Below are 21479 nucleotides of genomic sequence, written 5' to 3'. Positions count from 1 at the left end.
TCCCCATGAGTCAGTATGCATTCAGGTTGAATTCCCCACCAGGATAGAAAAACATGTACAAGTACACACACACACACACACAGACATTCACCACCGTAAACACCGGAGCGCCCACACACAGGAAGGGGCAGCGATGTAGACAGATATTCTGTTTTTTCCACTGCAGCTACAATTAGATCAGGTTATCTGAGGAAGGGTTGTGACTGTGTTCTTGCTATGCTGCTCTGTCGCTGAGGTAGGGGGATCTGTTTGCTGTCTTTATGTTCCTGCCAGGAAGAGGGTCCCACCGCTGTGTTATAGTGCACAGCCGCACCATTTAAGGTCTGTTACGCTCCACTCACACACGTGTGTACACACACACACCATCACTCTGCACCACATAATTCATACACTAGCCTTTAGAGCACAAATAAAATGTCAATGTTAACACAGCCACATGGTACATGTCTATCTATCTATCTATCTATCTATCTATCTATCTATCTATCTATCTATCTATCTATCTATCTATCTATCAATCTATCTATCTATCTATCTATCTATCTATCTATCTATCTATCTATCTATCTATCTATCTATCTATCTATCTATCTATCTATCTATCTATCTATCTAATTTATCTATCGATCGTGTTTTGAAGGATCTGATAACGTGACCTATAGTATAGTAAGAAGACATCAGGATTAAACTGGGCCTGACCTGAGATGACAAAGGTGAGCATAGACTGTCTGGCTACCATCCGAGAAGCTTTTTGCTCAACTCTTGAGGAACAGTTTAAGAATGAAAGGCCATTTTTGACACAGGGAAATAACTCCAAAGCTGAGACCCATAAATTTCACCAGATGTGGGCAGTCTGGAAGAGGAGCGCTGACGGTCCGACATAGCAGAAGATATTTTGGCATTGTCTCTGCATGCTGACCACCATGACAGCACTGAGAGCAAATGAATGAGTCAGATAGTGAGTGAGTCGGTCAAAGATCTGGTTGTTTACATTAAATACGGTGTACAAACTGTTCCCCTAAAAGGCCCAACATAAAAGTGGGGGAATGGCTTGATACTTAAAGTTATAAACAGCCCTTTTAAATGGAAGTCCATGAAATGAAAACATTACTGAGTTCTCAGAGAGAGAAGAGATAATCAGCCATTTGAATTGTCCATTGGATGGCGTCCTATCATCAACTATTTTCCTTAGAAGAATAAGGTCTAATAAGATGCCTCTACAAGACACCTGAGTACATGTAAGTGAAAATATCCCCTTCCCCCTTTGAGAACGGTGTGTTACACTCCTCTAAAAATATAACATTCCTGAGCTGAGGGGAGACAACAGCATGAGAAACAGAGAGAATAAGTCGACAGAGAGAGAGATGAAAGCAGGAGTCAGTTCAGTTTATATCAACCTGAATCTCCTCATTTAGAGAATGTGAGCACAGACCGTGTGAACTGACAGTCGATCAAATATAAGCAGACAGAGAGACAGTAATTACCATGAGCACGACTCTCTCTCGTGGGCTCTGAGCTGACTTCTACGTTGTGACATTTCTCAAGCCTTGTTTTGTAATGATGCATCTGGAAACTGCTGAGAAGGGCAACCCCACCTCTGAGCTCAGACAATTGACTCCTCAGTTTAGAAACAGAAATGTTTACATATTTAAATCAGCACTGGAAACTGATATGACAGTCATAATCAAACTGTCTTTACATTCTCTGAAGAAAATGAATATTGCTTTATTGCCTTCTTGATCCTGGAGTGTTTGCTAATCCATTGCCATGTGTTCTGAATGGTTTTCATGGGGTTTCTAGTTGCTAGGCTGTTGGCCAAGGTCTCATCTACATTCACACAGTTAGTGTCAATGAGTGACAACTGTATTTACTAACAGCTGACTCATAAATTGCCATGCACATACTACAGCAGACAAGAATGCACTGGCCTGTATGGACAGATAACTGAAGTCAGTCCGCTTTTATAGTCTTGAATCTATCTTTCTATTGTTCTACTACAGTATCTGTCTGCCGAAAACTGTCCATCCATCCACACAATTTTGCCAAGTAAGACATGGATCAACATATTTTGTTAACATATGTTTTTAATTTTGTCCTAACCCTATCCATATACCCCTAAACCCAACCCTACCCATAACTTATCTGTAAAATCGGAGGGAAATGATGTGAATTACACCATGTAGAAGCACCTAACCCTGGTTGTAAGTCTAAACTTGACATAAACTTTAAACTTGTCCCTCAAATGATTGGTTGATTGGAAAGTTGCTCCAGGATCAACAAAGATGTTGATCCAGGAACATGTTGTAGGCTACTTGGTGAAATCATGTTCAGCCCATCCATCCATCCATCCAGACTTGACTAAGCTGCATGAATAGGTATCATTCAAATCTGTAGCATGTACCATATGAACAATAATAATAATAGTGTTGCATGACTTAGCAAGCATCACCAATAATAAATGATCACTGAACCCTTGATCAAGCCTGCCGTATTGACCATATCTCCTTACTGACTTCCTGTATCCCAGATTTCAGGGCATAGCGGCAGAACTGATCAATGACTGACAGAACGTCCTCTGGTCCTGGAGCTCAGAGACATCCGATTGGGTTTCACTGAGAGAGTTGGAGAGAGAGACTGTATAACAGGAATAGGATGAGTAATGTCTGCGCCAGCACCACCCCACCCCAGCCTGTAATCCAATCAGTCCCTCAGGTGCACAGCAGTCCTGTGCTAATCACTGTGTCATCATTCGCACAGCAGGACGGACAGAGAATTAGCTCCTATCACATCCCTGTGATCACACCAAAGACAACGTATTTTGAATCCTGCTCACCTAATAATGATAAACTATAATAACACTATACAAAATATATAACTGTGATAAAAAAAACGCACATATGTGCATATGGTGCATATGGTGAATCCATAGCCATTGTTTCTTATTATGATCCCACTTTGATGTTCTGTCAAACAGCTAAAAACAATTAGCCAATTTAGGCTCTGTTTTACCATGGATAAATAGTAAAACAGCATTAACCAAGAGGTAAAGCACTGTTATAGGGATAGTTCATCCAAAAATGTAAAATTTGTTATCATTTACTTACCCACTGAACACAAAAGAAGATCATTTGAAGAATGGGTAACCAAACAGTTGATGGGGCCCATTGACTTCCATATAGCCTGTTTTCCATGGAAGTCAATGTGGCCCATCAACTGTTTGGTAATATCTTCTTTTGTGCTCGTTAAAAGAAAGAAATTCATACCGTTTTGGAACAACTTGAGGGTGAGTAAATGATGACAGATTCTTTTGGGTGAAAAATCCCACAGCTTTGTGTGGCTTATTGTTTTATTGGCTGCCATGACTTCATAGCATTAATAGTGTGCATTTTTCAGTGCTTGAATAACAAAACTAAATCAAAATTTAGAATCTGAACTTTTTTTTTATTTTATAATAGGTGTGTACTGTACTGTTTGGTTATGATTAAACAAATATTATTAAAATATGTTTTCGGAGCATTGGGTGCTTTTCAAAGAAAACCAATATATTTTTAGTCTCTCTTTTCTCTTGTTCTCTCTCTATCCCTGCATTTGAATTACAGCCCCTCTCTCATGAATGTGAAGAGGGATGATGCTTTCATATCATGGCTGGATGGTCATGAATACACAATAGTCTACTGTATGTCCCTCAGAGTGGTCATAGAAAGAAATAATGCTGCTGCCATAATACAAAATAGGCTAATTATTCAGCTAATGATTCATGCAAAACAGAGTTTTTCTTTTTAGATTGAATCATTTTAGATCTAAGATGCCTAAAAATGACAGCATGTAATTCAAGTGTCAGGTTTCACGAGATTACGTCACCCATTCATCACATGACGCGGGGATGATGAGCCGCATTGAATTTGGGGGCTGCCAGCCGAAATTGTCTTATCATTGTTTGCACGTGTGGATAAAACACAACATTAATTTCATTATTAGGCTTTAAATAACTATTAGGCCTATATTGCAGGTATAATTATGTAGTTTATCTTAAATATGTGATATCATATCAGTCTTAAAACACTGCATTAGCCTACATGTCTTCCTCACTTGCACTTGGCATTAATGATATAATTCATTTCAGCTAATCGGTTCGTTTAGACTCTAAACTTTAGAGGTTCAATAAAAAAACGATTCAGCAGTTCTTTACGCCATCACGTCGTCCTGTGACATTCCAGCGTGGCATTTAATACTTTAAAACCACAAAGATTTGCTTTTCAAAACAATTAAGATTATTTGTTACTGTTGTTATTTGTTACAATTACTGTTATTTGTGTCCTAGTTCAGTTTGTTGCTGCCATGATTCACTTCATAAAATATTGGCTATAAAATAGATTATAAATATAGCCTTTGAATTTACATTTTTAATCTCCTGGCTGAAAATGTTTTATGCTATTTATTTAAAAACAACTTTTTTTCGTATGTAGGCTATGTTGAATAGACATAGTCTAACTTATTCTGTAATATTTCTTTTATTTATTAAAGTGGGCGTAACTAACTTTTCGCCCCGCCCTCTGTCAAATCCTTGGTACGATCCAAATCAGTTCACACATTGGTTTTGGGTCCATAACGAATCGGGCTTGTTAGAAAAATAAGTTTCGTTTCTCAGTTCAGTGAGTCAATAGAGCTTGGCCCGATTCAACTACGGTATAATGAAAAAGATTGTTCAACCGATTCATTCAAGAGATCCAAATCACGTACCGTTTGATAAGATCCGACTCATCTGATTCATTCACAAATCGGACACGGCAATTGTCAAACTTGTCATATCGATCAGTGCGCGTCTAGTGTCTGACCTTACAGTTCACATATTGAGCTTTGCGACTCCAGTGTAAGCGCATTTATATCGCCTCTGTGCTTTAAAATGTCCGTGGAATTGCACCTTATCGTGGTTTATATAGAATAGCCTACAGTTTCGGATGCGGCTTATTCCCCCCCCCCCCCCCCCCCCCCACCCCCCACCCCCCACTTTAGCCCCCAAGCACAAAAGTGAAACTCCGCCTATGCCTTTGAAGATCCAGTGGATGAGGAGACAGTCTGTACTCGGTACTATGGTGTGTGTTTTTGGACAGGGATGTTTGGGACACAAGTAACCGGCAGCGGGACCGACGCCGACTCCCGTTTCCAACTGTAAACACGTGGATAGATCAGCTGTTTTACACTGGAGCTTCACAACCAGAGCTTGTCTGGGCGCGTGTTACATTTTGAGAGCGCGCCTGGTTAATTTCAAGGGGATTAAAGTTTTTTTTTTACTACCTCAGAATGAGTGACCTAGAGGAAGACTTTGCCAAGATTTTAATGCTCAAGGAGGAGAGGATACGAGATCTGGAAAGGCGCTTGTTGGAGCGAGAAGACGAAATCCACGAGCTGAAGAGAAAGCTGCACAAATGTCAGTCTGTTTTACCGAGCGCGCAGATCGGACCGCGAACGCACCGCGCGCAGGGAATATCAGCAGAACCGCAAACGCACCAGGATTTATCAAACCAAAGCTTTAGGAGAGTTGCCAAATCGGACAGGTGAGATGATTTCACACATGCAACTAATGCTTGATGGTTTTACACATGGTTTGGGTCATGACTTTTAATAGTTGACACTTTGTTGGCATTATTTGATTTGATTCCATCAGTGCATCATTAAGAGTATTTGAGGTTGAGGATTCAGGGCATGAATGAAGAAAGTCATGATGACAGAGCATCTTTGTGAAGCTTCAGAGAGAGGGAGGAGGTGGGGGAGATAGAGTGTATCATTGATCTAAACCATCATCATCATCATCAGATCCCAGAGGGCTCTGAGCACAGGAAGCTTCGTGCATTATCGGCTTTTAGGGTTTGAACGTGTAGCGCCCAAGAGCCTGTCTCAGGATATTTAATACGCCATTAGAAAGTGCTTTGTTTGACCATATGCTTCCCCTCCCATCAGCCCTATCCATCTGATTCTTTGAGCATCTTTGTGTAAGATTTAGCCGAACTTTCTAAGGATGGCAATTCAGAAGTTTAGGACTTTGTGACTTAGTGCTTTTCATTATTTTATTTTATTCAAAAATTCAAATTAAAATATTTTAAATTATCTCAAATATGCTTACAACTGTTTATTTTTTGTTGTTGCTTAATCTTGAATGCATAGTAGGCTTGCATATAATTATCCAGCTAATTTGCATGAGTCAAATCCCACCCCAGATGTGGAAATCCGTAAGTAAAATCCAAGTAACAAATACTTTGGGGCTGAATCAGCTCAAAAGACCGTTTGGAAAACGTATCAGCATCACCTCACATTTGATTTTCATGAAGAGAAGCCCATAAGAGGGCAGACGCTCTTCTGTTGTTGTTTCCCCCCTTCACTTTAAAAGGGCCATCACATCACTAATAATAACCTATCTGATAACAAACCTAATAGTTTTATAATTGCATTTTTTGGGATGCTTAGACTAGAGCACAGTATGTGCATTTACGTGTTTGTGACCGTGTGAAGTTACTATGAAGACAGATGCGCTGGCCTAATTACTTCTACCTTAATGATTTCATTATGGAAGAAGCAGAGGAATAAAAACCTGTTTGTAGCTTAATGAGCACTGAGACCATGTGCTGATAAACAAACTTTGCCTTATGATGCATCATCTGACCCTCAGTTTTTAATTAATGATGAAAATTACAATACTACTTTTAGCAACTTGTCAGTAATAGAGAAGTGCTCTAATACAATTCCTTATGGTCCACAATATGTATCAATATAAGAAAAACAGCATAATAATTTTTGGTTAAAACAGGCAGTTACAGTTAATGTCATTTCTCTAAATTAAAATGATGCTTAATGTGTATTAATGTGTATACAGTGTTATTTATAATGTTAAAGTGCCCCTATTATGCTATTTTAAAGGTAGGGTATAGGCACATTTTTTCATAATCACTTTTTTTTTGTTTTACTGGTTGGAACTCTTCATGTCCTGATAGCAATCAAATAAAAAATAAGTGGTCTAAATATTTAAACATGTACAGATTTCTTCTGTGGAAGACTCAGGGCCAAAAACATTTTCGTCCAATCATTGCATTCGGCCTGATGTGCCTACCAACATATGTATTTCCATACCTCCTCGCACCTGCTCACACAGACATCACACATCATCAGCGCGCTCAGGAAGGCTATGCAGAGTTGTAGACAGACAGTCACAGAGCGCCACAAACAAACATCAGCCGCCTTTAACAGTTCATCCTAAACCAAAAGAATGAGCTTATGCAGTTTATGCAGAGGGGAATCCGTGACGTTCACGTCCTCAGACTCAGATTTATGCGTTTCTATGTCAACTTAATCAACGGCTAAATTAAACTGCAGAAGTCAGGTGGTACAAGAGCTCTGTAAATTGTTTAGATTAATTATTATAGTAATATTATGTGCTTTAAAACAAGAGGTAATTTCACACCGTCCATGTGTTTTGAAGAAGGTTTGTCTTTGAAGAGCGCTCTGAAGGGAGGGTGGGATCTCATGCTTTCAAAGCTAGCTCGCTATTGCTAGCCTACCTGAAATTGCCTACCCTACCTTTAAAAGTTCCTAATTTTGTTTTAAAGGTCTCCTACAATAGGTTTACATGCATCCAAGGTCAAAAACACTTACATTTTCTCATAACCATCTCATTTCTCATATTCACATAACCTCATTTCTCAAAGATTATGAAAATGGTTAATTCAAAGATTTAGCTCTCTAAACCCCTACTTTCTGCGAGCCTATTCTGCTCTGATTGGTCAGAAGTTTAATCCAGTCTGTTGTGATTGGTCTGACTCTTCCGCTTACAGCGTGTGTCGGAGAACAAAAAGCCTGTTACCATATCAGAAATTCAGCTCCGGAAGCTTCCTCAGCACTTGATACACAGTGATACAAACAGTAACAATGCCATCGGTTCTTCTGCATCAATTCCAGCACAAGTCCTCACCCTTTTGAAGTGCATGCAAAGTGGTTTTGCAGCACTGAAAATAGCGTTTTCTTGACTAAAGTAACGTCGACAACACAAACTCTTCCAGTCTCAGCTACAACTAGTGTTTGAGGACGAGGCAAAGTAGTTGTTGTTCGCAGGCAGCCAATGAAAACCATAGGCTGGGATTATGCAAATTTGTTACATTGCTACTTAGGTTTGTAACAGGAAGTCAGACTGGAATTGCTGACGACTCGTTTCAGCAGTTCAGAATCAATTCTTTCTTTTAGGAGACAATAACTTTAGGCTATTTGTCGTGGACTTTTATCTTTAAAAGGTTGCAGACCTTTTTCATTCACAAACAGCTATATTCAGATACCCCTTGCTAAATTTTACTCAAGTAGAAGTAAAAGTACTACAGTCAGATGTCTACTTAAGTAAAAGTACTGAAGTACTTGTTTTTAAAAGTACTTGAGTATCAAGAGTACATTTTCTAAATATTGCATACTACTGCCACAGTGCTTACATTTATGTACAGACACGTCCTACATGGAGTTATGAAAAATGTTAATACCTTGGAGAATGTAAAAGGAATTGAAAGTAAAATCAAGTCATTTTCATCTTTTTACCATGTTGCTTTACTTAACATTTAAGAAAAATTCTGAAATTTCAGAAAATTGAAATAGTCTGGCGAGGTGGGGCCACGGGTTGGCACATTCCCGGGATGGACCTGGTGCGTCTTCATCCATTGTTTCGTCCATGGTTTCGTCTCTTATCTAAATCTGACCATGGAGTTGACTTTGGCGGAAAGCTGAAGGTGATTGTTGATAGGCTGCCCCAATCAGTGGTGCCTGCACAATCCAATCACGTTTGAGAGGGAAACAACAAATTGAGGGTTTCCGAGATTTTTCTTTTTTCCTTTTTAAATTTTTTTTTTTAGAAGTAGTCACGGGTACTCACGGTTATGGATAGAAATGTAGCTGAGTAAAGAGTACAATATTTGCCTCTCAAATGTACCTGAGTAAAGTCATGAGTACTCCCCAAAAATGATACTGAGTAAAGTACAGATCCCTCAAAATTGTACTTAAGTACTGTACTCAAGTAAATGCACTCCGTTACTGTCCGGCTCTGGCTATATTACACAAAATAAATATTTTAAAGTAATTGTTTTGAAATTGGACATCATTTTATTTCACTTGATATCTACTTAAAATTTGGACAAAACTTGGTTAGACATATTTTCTAGCAGTTTTAGAGTCCATATAAATAAATAAATAAATAAATAAATAAATAAAATATATATATATATATACAGTATATATATAATAAATTAAAACATTTTTAACAACGTTTAATAAAACGATGTTTAGTTCAGTACATTTGTTTTACAGTAAACTTAAGGAGTAGTCAAGACTTTGTCTCCTCAAGATTTGAGCTGGAATTATCGTTAGTAGCTAGTGAGATCTTGGTGTCATCTAAAAAAATTGCTGGTGCACTTGTAAGGGTCCCAAAGAGACAAAATGGCGGCAGATGTGAGTCTGTGGCAGAAAAGAGCAGCCACACTAGTCATGTTACAACAGATCCTCTTTCCATCGATCCACAAAGGAAGAACCCTGCAGGAAGAGTTTATTAAGGTGAAATTTAAAGCCTGTTTTTCTGGGAGAGGTCCTTTCAAGGGCAGTGACAGCGAGAAAGAGATGAAGGGACAAAAATGAGCGGCAGAAAGAAGGAATAATCTTGCATTCCTCATTTGTTATTTTTTAGATATTATTAATATTTAATTGTTCTTTGTGTGTTATTTTTGACTACAATAACTATCCAAAGAATGGTAGACGTCTGGGTGCTGTTGTGGGCCCTTGGGATCTTTTGTCAAGCGGTTTCAGTTTCAGATACCAAAGATGAGGGTTTGTTTCACTCATATTCATCTGCTCACACTGCCTTAGTGTCTCTTTAAAGGGATAGTTCACCCAAAATTGAAAATTATGTCAACATTTACTCACTCTCAAGTTGTTTCAAACCTGTATGAATGTCTTTCTTCTGTTGAACACAAAAGAAGATATTTTGAAGAAGTAACCAAACAGTTGATGGAACCCACTGACTGCATACTATTTGTTTACCCATACTATGGAAGTCAATGGGATCCATCAACTGTTCAATTATCAATTATTCAAAATATATTATTTTGTGTGCAACACAAGAAAGAAATTAGCATACAGGTTTGGAAACAACTTGAGAGTGAGTATTTTTTTAATGTACTCTGCTGTTTTGTTCATGTGTAAATAGCCTGAAAACAGATCATTTTGCTTAGACTGGGCTCTGAAGTTTAACACCTCTCACAATAAGCATAATCTGCCATCACATCACTTCATTGTCCCTGTGTGTCTTTCATAGTCTGACACCAGAGGGCGCCTTATGTCCTTTATAAACTCAAACGTTATGCATCTCTACCAGCTATTCAAAGTTGAGGTAAGTCAAGCTATTTAAGCAATGTCAGTAACTATGAATAAGGTGACTGGGGCTATGTCCCACATTTTATTCCAGTGAATATTTCTCAGGTTAAGTTTAAATGCGAAGGCACTGTCTGTTTAGACACATTCCACAAATCTTGGCAATTGATCATTTCCAGTGAGTATTTTTCCAAGAATAAGACAGTTCATTTAACATGTAAATGTCTCAATAGCAGAGAATGTAATCACATTAGTTGGGGTTGTCACAACAGAAACCTGCCATGAAACAGCCTATAGCAGGGGTGCAAAATTCAGCCTCTGGAGGGCCACAGCAGTTTAGCTTCAACCCTAATTAAACACACCTGCTCCAGCTAATCAAGCCATACTTATATGCAAACTACTTGTGTGTTGGACATTCTGCTGGGCTGTTTACAGAGCCCTCCAAGAGGACTTTAGTAAATAGTAAAACTAGGGCTCTTCAACAAGGTGTCTGTGGTGGTAACCATTCTTTGGCCAATAGAAATTTGTATCAATTTATTATGTTAAATGAAAACATAAAACACGTGACAACTTGCCCGATCTTGTCCTGAGAATCAGATACGTTTTTCTCTTTCTTCAAATAGCCTAAATGTGTTGATTTTGCAATGTTTTTTTTATGTATTCACTTTTTCGACCAACAGTTATAAATATTATGAAAATAATATACAATATTATCATTTGGATTTTTAGTTTGGAATTTCTATGACTTCATTGAGCTCATATCTGGAGAAGATTTTCCAAGAGCATATGGATCCACGATTCTATTTTTTAACCAACAGGCAAAACCGCTGCCAGAAAATAAGCATTTATTTAATTACAACTTTAGCTAACCCCATGTTCTCTGTGTTTGGTTCTTACTTATTTTGAAACTTGTTTTTATATAGCCTACTTTTGCAGTATTTTTGTACACTGTAAAGTTTTTGTCGCACAGCTATCAGCTGTATAGAGCTGAACATCAATACTGACTGTCTAAGAATCCCGCGCTCTGTGACGCGCGCGAGCGGTCTGTGCACTCTCGTGCTCAACTCATTCATCACGTCACTGCCCACGAGCGACGCGCGCTCACACGGATACGCTTCTGTCAGTGCTGAGGATTTGTGCGGTTCTGTTGGATTAGGCGCTGATTATTTCCTTTTTCTTTTCATTTTTTTTGTACACGGAAACACTGATACTTTCCCCTCACAGGTTCTTCTCGTTTTAGTTGTAGCCTAGTTGCTTTCAGAGTACGTTAGCTGGTTTAACGTTAGTGCTCAGTGTTTCTTTCCTCTCAGTAAAGTTACTAAAAGTGCTGTGCTGTTCGGTTTTATTCGGTTCTGTTCGGTTTTATTTGGTTTAGAAGCGAAAGGGATGATGATGGGGACTTTACGCGACCTCCAATACGCGCTTCAGGAGAAAATTGAAGAACTGAGACAGAGAGATGCTCTCATTGACGAACTGGAGCTCGAACTGGACCAGAAAGACGAACTGATTCAGAAACTGCAGAACGAACTGGATAAGTACCGCTCCGTTATTCGCCCGGCGACCCAACAGGTCCAGACCCGCTCGGAGCTTCAGGAGCATCAGCGCACCAAACGACAGGCGATCAGCGCCGAACCAGCCAACGTCCAGCAGCTGAGTCACGTGACACTGCCCAACGTCCCCAAGAGTGCCAAGTAGGTTAACATAAAAAATAAAAAAAATCAATACGGTATAAAAGTATATACAGTCGACCGTCAATAGGCTAACATCATCAAATACCAAATAAAACTAATATTGAAATCCAATGTAAACTGTAACGTAAGACTATGGTCATCATAACGCAACACTAGAGTCATAATATAACACATGATTATATGGACCCCTTTCACAGTGATGACGCGGTTTAACGGCCACCAGCATATAAATCCTGCAAAGTTTTTTATATTTAATTTTGTTTTAAATGTATGCAAGCCTACATTTACAACACTATAGGCCTACTTTGTAATATATTAGGCCTACCTGTAGCCTACATCAAATATAACACTGCTGTGAGTGTGTTTTTAAAACAGCGGCTGCGGGAGTGATGGTAAAATTGACATCTTATATCTTCTGATCAACATTATCAATCTCTATTTTTTACTCTTTTTGAAATTTGTGAAAAATATATTGTGGAGTTTTTCATTTGTTATTTGAGCAAATAGGAGCACTAAAAATATATTTAGTCTCTTATTTATAGAAGTTTACCGACGACTTCCGCTTCTGAGAAACATGGAAATATGAAACGGGTCAGTTTACATTAATGTGTTATTTGATAACGTCAATGTTGAATGTTGAGTTTCAAGTCATTAAACACTACATAAAGCTCTACAAATACAACATTAATCTATAGGACCTATGAAGTAGCCTAACAACAACCACAAAGAAAAAAAAGCTGCTGTGTAACAAGAACAACTTTCTTGGTTTCTATTACACTTTAATAAAAGCTGCCCAGCTCATGGTTCTCTAGGTTTATGTATGAATCTGATCAGATAGCTAGCTTTATATAGCTTAAACCTTGTAACATGCAGGATCCCTACAAGGAAACAAGAAGCTTCAGTTTCCATAAACCAAATATTTGCCTAGTGTGTCATATTGTATATTCTGATACCCTATACTGATTTGACTTACTGCTTTTTGCATATCTACTCCATAGGGAAGTATGCATATACTGCACTGAACTCACCTGTTGTTCTTTAGTGCATTACCTAAATATTATCATAGTCATTGCTAAAATAACATAGTAACTACAGTTATTTTAACACAATCTTTCATCCGTGCCAAATTACCATTTACTGAAGCAGCAATAGACCAATTTCGAGCCGACGTCACAGTTACGTCACGGCGCTAGCTGGAGGCAAAACAAACGGAAAACTGGAGGCGGCCAATACAAACCAGCACAGATTCGGCTACATAATAAGGAGCTTAAATTATTATTATTATTAAATGTCATCTTGTTGTGTTGTTGGGTGCAAGAATGGATTAAAAATGAATATGCTGTATCTGAAATTTTTATTTCTAGAAAATATTCACATCATTAAAATTGCACCGTAATGTCACTCTTTACATTGTCGTCTTCTTTGCGCTGGCTAGGCAGAACTGCCTCACTTTCTCTTTACGCTCGGTTTCTCTATCGGATAGGTGTAGAAGTCAGGCCACTCAACCGGAGGTAGTACAGTACAGGTCAGCCAATCTAGTTCCGTCCGTTAAAATGAACTTTTGCAAATAACAATCGCGGTCCTGGACACTGAGTGACCTTGCACATTAAGATAAAATCGGATTTTCTCCAGTCATTGTTAAAAAAACAAGCTAACAAAACTTGCAAACTAACGTTAGGGAAGCGGCCAGAGGGATCGTTCTGCCTCCACCTAAGCTCCGCCCACAAAAAAACGTCACCATGTTTACCAACTAAAAATTGGTCTATCAATGGTGTTGATTGTTTTTTGGCGTTGGTTACCATGGTAACTTGTTGAAATCATTCTGATGTCTGGTGTAAATCCGGAAAAAAAACCCTTTTTATGTTCTGTTCAAAATGCCATTCATTGACATTTGCAGACGCATCTTAATTGCGACGCTCTAAGAAAGTTTGATTTTCCACAAGGAAAAATCGGAACCAGGAATATTGTGTCTGAACAGAGTAGTTATAAGAGCACGGACGTGGTGGGACATACCCAAAGTCTGCCATTTAATAACTGCTTTGTTTTACGGACTGATAATTTGCTTATCAAAGCAGCATGAGATCGTGCAGCAGGTGGATCACGGACACTATTTACATGATCATCTGTTATTATGCACACAGTACTGTGTCATGTTTCAACTGAAATAGACACTGCCATGACCCGAGGGCCTAACCAGACTAAACAGTTCGTCTGAACGTGAAGGATCTTTGTGTTTCAACCTGCTGTCACGAACACACATACCCTTAATTATTTTGCATCCAGTGGTTTGGCAGCAGATGAACATCATTCTTCTGTTTCTGAGTATTGTGGCCTCCTCCATCTTCTCTGCAACTGACATTTGACAGCTCACACCTTGTTTTGAACAGAAAAACCCCTTGAACACCACAGCGGAGCTTGTTCTGCCTTTTCTTCTATTCTGCTTGAGCTGATGAGCACCTCGAGGAATGATTATCAGCTTGGGTTGGGCTGCCAGATGGGAACGAACTGGCATCAATATTGCTTTAGTCTTATAAATGCTCAATGTTTTTGAAGAGGATTCTATATCTTTGTGTGTGTGGTCAGGGAGAAGACTTAATATTTTTATTTCGCTTGTCCTTCTTTGCTAATGCATACATTAATGCATCATATGTCCTGCTGCTTTCTTTTAGAAGTAAAGGCAAATGATTTCAAATGTCACGATATTGAGTGATCTTTCCTTCGGTAGAATCAGTGTTTTTGCCATTTGAATGTCATTCAAAGTCTGAGTCTTGAGTCTTTGTCTCATAATTGCATCTTCTTTCTTCCTGTTTCGGTTTCTTTTTTTGCATTTTCCTCTGCAGTGGCATTTGATAGGCTTTAATGATGAAAGACCAGAAGTGTTTTTTTGAAGTCTTGATTGAAATGTCTCTTCTGAACTGGTCTCTGACATCTGCACTGTCTGAGGTATTTTGAAATATCAGAAATCTGAAGTCCTGTACCGATATAGGAATGTCTGAATTGGACTCTTTGACCTCTCTATATCCACCTTTTTCCCCAACTAGCCTGCTTTATAGGAGGCACTTCCGGTTTGGCGAAGCTCCAGTCAAAAAGATTAAAACAAATAATTTCAAATCATAATGTTGTGCTACAAATAATCCTTGACCGAATGAGCTGTAAAATGTCCTTCGTGTTTTATTTTCAGACTTCAGGAGAATAACGTTACACTTGTTATTTTTAAAGGGTTAGTTCTCCGAAAAAGGAAAATGTTGTCATTAATTATTCGCCCTCATGTCGTTCCAAACCCGTAAGACTTTCGTTTGTCTTCGGAACACAAATGAAGATCTTTTGATGAAATCTGAGAGCTTTTTGTCCCTACATTGACAGCTACTCTACTACCACTTTGATGCTTCAAAAAGTTCTTAAAGAGATCGTAAAACCAATCCATACTGCATGAATTGAGCGGTTTAGTCAAAATTTTGACACAACACACTAATGGGCATCAATCACGCCGAGAAGAAGAAAATGTCAGCCTGAGCGGCTTCAACATGCTGTTTATCAGTGAAGATAACGTGCATAATAATACATAATGCACATGAATATAAATTAGTTTTTTTCTTGCTGAAATTGAATATGAATAATCAGGGAACTGAGTGAAATACTCTACCCTGCATGCTAAAGATAATAAATGCCAGTCTAATTGAAAAACTTCTCCGGGTTAGTGCACATCGCACATCTTACATCGGAACTATGCAAAATCTGACATTTCTGATTTGAATATTTTCAATAATTTTTTATTTTTGACCAGTTGTTCTTTTTTTCATAATTTTGGCAATAGATAAATGAATGATCTTGAGATGAGTCCCTAGTCATCCAATTTGACTCTCATATGCTGATGTAATATATACAGTCTAAAAAATGCTGGGTTGTTTCAACCCAAATTTGGGTCAAATATGGACAAACCCAAATGTTGGGTTAAAAATGTAATTAAAAGAAATTACAGGTGAAAGTTGAAGTTGGGTTAAAATTTTAAATTACATTTTTAACCCAACATTTGGGTTTGTCCCTATTTGACCCAAATTTAGGTTAAAACAACCAAGCGTTGTTTAGAGTGTATTATAAACTTGATATTTTTATAAAATGTAGTTTGATCAGTTATCAGTTGTTTGAAAGATTAAGGCAATTATCAAATGTTTCCAATAAAAGATGGTCAATTATTACGATTTGTTACATTTAATTACCCCTTAGCAGATTTTGCCTCATTTCAACAGTCCTAATTTTCTCTTTTACGTTTTTTTAGTATTTTCTTCAAAAACTGAAACAGATTTTGTATAGTTTCTTTTAGTTTTAGTTAACAACACTGACCTGTACTTGTATACAGGAATAGAACATTAAATGCCAGTATGGCTGGACTAACTTGGGACTTCATAACCAGATTTATGCAGTTGGATTGTCCTTGTATTAAATTCATGCCGCTGTTCTTTGGTGACTTATTACAAAAATTGCAGAAACATTTTTTTTTCAGTTGTGCAGGTGTGACGTGCCTCTAGGCCCGTCCTACTGAGGTCATTAATGTGGAACACCTGCAGAGGGTTATAAAAGGTAATGGTTCTCTGACTTGAGGTGGCTTCGGTTACCCTCTGGTTTTTGTTAGTTTGGGTTGTTGTTGTTTTATTTTGTTTGCTTGCTTTATGTATTAGTTTTAGTTGGGAAGTTGTGTTTACAGGCCTGTGTTATTGGAACGTGTTTATTGTGTTTTGCGTTCATTATGTAGCTTATTCTTTATTGTAAATAAAATCTCTTTGACTGGCTTTTGTTCTCGTTGCCTCCCTCATTTGTCGCGGCTTAGAGCCGGCCGTGACAAATATGGGGGCTCGTCCAGCCGTTCGTGAAGATTGAGAACACCTGTTTGTCATTATCTCCGACTCCGTGAGCGAGTGTTCAGCATGCGCTGTTTAGTTTGTTTGGGAGGCTTCGAGTAACAATTGATTAGGACGTAAAGTATATGATTTTGTTTGTAGTTTGAATTTGGGAAACACTGTGTAAATGACTATAATTGCCGCTACGTGCTGATTGGAGTGGGCTATCAGGAAACGAATGCGGTAAGTTTATGAATTGAATAGTCTAGGCTACTGATTGAATGTATGAAAATATACAATATTCAGTGTTCGTTCGTAATCTTAGTTTTTTTTGTTTGTTAGTTTCTTAGTTTTTCTGTTGCTGACAAAAATGACTTCCACTATTGATGAATTTATTCGTAATCCGTCAGAAGACCTTTTAAATGAGTTTTCGAAGGACCAATTGTTAGCGCTTGCGAATCATTATAATGTTGAGCTTTCTGTTGCTGACAAACGGTTAAAGGAAAGTCTAAAATCGATCTTGATATCTGCTTTGGTAGAACAGAATGTACTTGAAGATGAAAAGACAGTGTCTACTGTTCAGGCTAGCAGAATGTCGTTGACTTATGAGCAACAGAAGGATTTACTTCTGATAGAAATGAAGTCTAAGGAAAAGATCGAGCAGCAAAAAATTGAAGCAAGACATGATATTGAAAGGAAGAGATTGGAGCTTGAGCGTTATAAGTTGGATTTGATAAATGCTGGAAAAGGTTCTAGAGAAGCCAGAAGATTGTCTGTTGAGGGTAGTGAGCATGACTTATTTGATTTTGATGTGGTCACAAACTTGAAACTTGTGCCTAAATTTGATGAAAGGGAAATTGATACCTTTTTTTCACTGTTTGAGCGAGTAGCTGGTACTAGAGGTTGGTCCGATTCAGAGCGTGTTTTGTTATTGCAATGCGTTTTCACGGGAAGAGCTCAGGAGATTTTTTCTTCGTTAAGCATTCAGGACTCGGAAAAATATGAATGTGTTAAGTCAGCTGTTTTGAAAGCTTATGAATTGGTACCAGAGGCATATAGACAGCGATTTAGAGGTTGGCAAAAATCTGAAAGACAAACGCATGTGGAATTTGTGAGAGAAATTCAAACTCATTTTAATCGCTGGTGTTCTGCTTCTGGTGTCAAGACTTTAAGTGATCTGAAAGATCTAGTATTGTTAGAGCAGTTTAAAAATTCAGTGCCACCTCGTGTTGCTACTTATGTAACTGAGACTAAAGCTCATACGGCGTATGATGCTGCGGTCCTTGCTGATGAATATGCTCTAATTCACAAAAATCAGTTTGGACAAAGGGCATTCAGAGAAATTAGACGAGAACCTGATTGGTCTGTACATGATAAAAGTAGGGAAAATCCTGATATCTTTAGAGGTAGATCATTGCGTTCACCTGGGGAATGTGAATTAGTGGATGTATGCAATTACTGCCAGGCTAAAGGGCATTGGAAAAATGAATGTCCGATGCTAAAAGCAAAAGCTCAATATTTATCAGGGAATAGAAGGCCCCAAAATGCTGTTTTGGGAGCAAAATCAGTAGGATTGGTAACATCTATTCAATCATCGTTCGGACCAGCTATTGAAAATGATTGTGAAATCTTGAATTCTGGTTTTTCACCTTTTATTACAGAAGGTTATGTCTCATTAGTAGGCTCTAAAGAGAATAAACTAGTAAAGATACTCAGAGACACAGGTGCAACGGAATCGTTTATTTCTGAAAACGTCCTGTCTTTTTCCAGTGAATCGTATACTGGAAACAATGTTTTGATTAGAGGAATAGGGTTGAATGTAGTATCCGTTCCTCTACATAAAGTGATGATGGTTTCAGATTTGGTGCATGGAGAGGTAACACTTGGGATACGCCCCTGTTTACCAGTTGTAGGTGTAGACATTATTCTTGGAAACAATTTAGCTGGAAGTAGAGTGTGGTCCGTTGGTCCGCCAGCTTTGATAGTGTCTCCCTCTTTATTGGTTTCAGAGGTGTCGGATGAAAATGCCCAGAGTTTTCCAGAAGTATTTGTTTCTTCTGTTGTAACCCGTGCTGGGAGTAAATCTTTATCTGTGACTCAGTCAGATGTTGAGAGAGATGGTAAGACATTGACAAAAATACCAACAGTTTTGACTATCTCACGTAGTGAATTGGTGCAAGAACAACAGGCAGATGCCTCGCTTGTTGTCTTGTTTGACAGACTTCTGTCTCCAGATGTACTGCAAGATACACCTTCAGGGTATTATCTGGATGGAGAAATATTAGTCAGGAAGTGGGTGCCCCATGGTAAAGATTTTGTAGGAGACCCAATTGTTCAGATTGTTGTTCCAAAAAATCTCCGTGATCTTGTTTTGAAAACAGCTCATGATACTTCAGGACATCTGGGAGTAAAAAAAAACGTATCAATTAATTTTGAGAAGTTTTTTTTGGCCCAAGCTTAAACGAGACGTGTCTGCATACATTAAAACATGCCATACTTGTCAGTTGACTGGAAAACCAAATCAGACTCTGAGACCAGCCCCACTCTTTCCTGTTCCAGTGGTAAACCAACCATTTGAATATTTAATTGTGGATTGTGTGGGCCCATTACCTAAGTCTAAAGCAGGTAGTAAATATTTGCTCACGATAATGTGTCAAACAACTAGGTTTCCAGCAGCCTATTCGTTACGCTCCATTACTACAAAGACCGTGTTAAAAGCCTTAACGCAATTCATTGCTCTGTTTGGAATTCCTAAAGTCATACAAACAGACCAAGGATCGAATTTTACTTCGAAGATATTTGCTCAAATATTAAAACAGTTGCGTGTTAAACATCAGAAGGCTAGCGCTTACCATGCTCAAAGTCAGGGGGCGCTAGAACGCTTCCATCAGACACTGAAGTCTCTTTTAAGATCTTATTGCACGTACATGAAGGGTGATTGGGAGGACGGTTTGCCCTGGCTTCTTATGTCCGCTAGGGAAGCTTCACAGGAAAGCACAGGGTTTAGTCCAAATGAGCTTGTATTTGGACATTCGGTGCGCAGTCCAATGTCACTTTTGTCTGAGGATTTGAAGGATGTTAATCCACCGAGAAATTTGTTGAACTATGTAAGTGATTTTCGTAGGAGATTGTATGAATCTTGTGCACAGGCAAAAGCGAATCTGGGACATTCACAAGATAGAATGAAGCGGTTATTTGATCGTCGTGCAGAGGTTCGAGTTTTTCAGTCTGGGGATCAGGTGCTTGCTTTGGTGCCAGTTGTGGGTTCTCCTTTTCAGGCAAAATTTGTAGGCCCTTATACTGTGTTACGTCAGGTTTCAGAGTTGAACTATTTGATTGAAACTCCTGATAGGAGGAAAAAGGCACGTGTTTGCCATGTGAATTTGTTGAAACCTTATTATGTGCGTGATACTGTTGAAGATGCTACCCAGGAGACTGTTAACTCTCTTTTGCCTTTTGAAAATCCAGAAGGATCCCAAGTGAAGCCTGTGCTTTTGGTTGACGCAGGGGTGGAAACATCTTTAAGAGGTGTTCCTGCGGGGCCTGTTTCCGATGATGAGGGTCTGGATCCGGGTGAATCAGTCACACAGGGCTGTTTTAAAAACACAGAAGCCCTTGAGAATTTGGGGGTGATGTTGAAACATCTCCCTGATGTTCAATATTCTGATGTGTCCGCTTTAATAAATGAGTACGTGTCTCTGTTTTCAGATATTCCCACACAGACGAAGTTAATTGATCATGATATTGATGTGGGGGACGCAAAACCCGTTCATCAGCACTATTACCGTGTTCCGTTGGAGAAAAAGCGACACCTAGAGGCTGAGGTTGAATACTTGTTGAAAAATGGGTTAGCGGAGCCTTCTTATTCCAGCTGGGCGTCTCCGTGTATTCTGGTTAGAAAAGCCAACGGCTCTCATAGATTTTGTACAGACTACAGGAAGGTAAATGCACTAACTAAGCCTGATTCCTTCCCTTTGCCACGAATCGAAGATTGCATTGACCAAGTTGGGTCTGCTACTTATGTTAGCAAATTTGATTTGCTAAAGGGTTATTGGCAGGTTCCTCTAACAGCTAGAGCCCAAGAGATCTCTGCGTTTGTTACTCCGTCAGGTCTATTTTCCTATAAGGTTATGAGTTTTGGCCTGAGAAACGCTCCAGCTACGTTTCAACGATTAATGAATCGAGTTATCTCTGGCTTGGAAGGTTGTGCAGTTTATTTAGACGATGTAGTCGTCTATAGTGACACTTGGTTAGAACATCTAAGTCGGATTAGAGCTTTGTTAGATCGTCTGGTTGCGGCTAACCTCACTGTTAATTTGAGCAAATGTGAATTTGCTAAGGCCACTGTAATCTACCTTGGAAAAGTTGTAGGTCAGGGTCATGTATGTCCTGTTCGAGCTAAAGTGGCAGCAATTGATCAATTTTCTACCCCTACAACTAAAAAGGAATTAATGAGGTTTCTTGGGATGGTTGGGTTTTATAGGGGATTCTGTCAGAATTTTTCTACTGTGGCAGCTCCTCTTACCAACCTGCTTCGAGATAGAATCAAATTTGAGTGGACCTCTGT

General features: G+C 38.8%; 1 protein-coding gene across 2 annotated transcripts in view; it reads left to right on the top strand.

The window, feature by feature from the left end:
- The first annotated feature begins 5018 nt into the window (after nt 1-5018).
- The window catches only part of prkg1a (protein kinase cGMP-dependent 1a), a 113982-nt gene continuing 97521 nt past the window's right edge, over nt 5019-21479 (top strand). The window contains exon 1 of one of the 2 annotated variants that reach the window (XM_056272439.1): nt 5019-5555. In XM_056272439.1, the coding sequence (XP_056128414.1) occupies nt 5302-5555 (254 nt within the window). In that variant the 5' untranslated portion in view covers nt 5019-5301. Of the gene's footprint in view, nt 5556-11674; nt 12078-21479 lie in introns of those variants that run through there. The other variant, XM_056272438.1, reaches the window with a different exon arrangement.

The sequence above is a fragment of the Rhinichthys klamathensis genome, unplaced genomic scaffold (assembly GCF_029890125.1).
Source record: "Rhinichthys klamathensis goyatoka isolate OS25496 unplaced genomic scaffold, OSU_Roscu_1.1 h1tg000338l_1, whole genome shotgun sequence".
Classification (NCBI taxonomy): Eukaryota; Metazoa; Chordata; class Actinopteri; order Cypriniformes; family Leuciscidae; genus Rhinichthys; species Rhinichthys klamathensis.
This window is presented reverse-complemented; position numbering and strand designations above follow the sequence as displayed.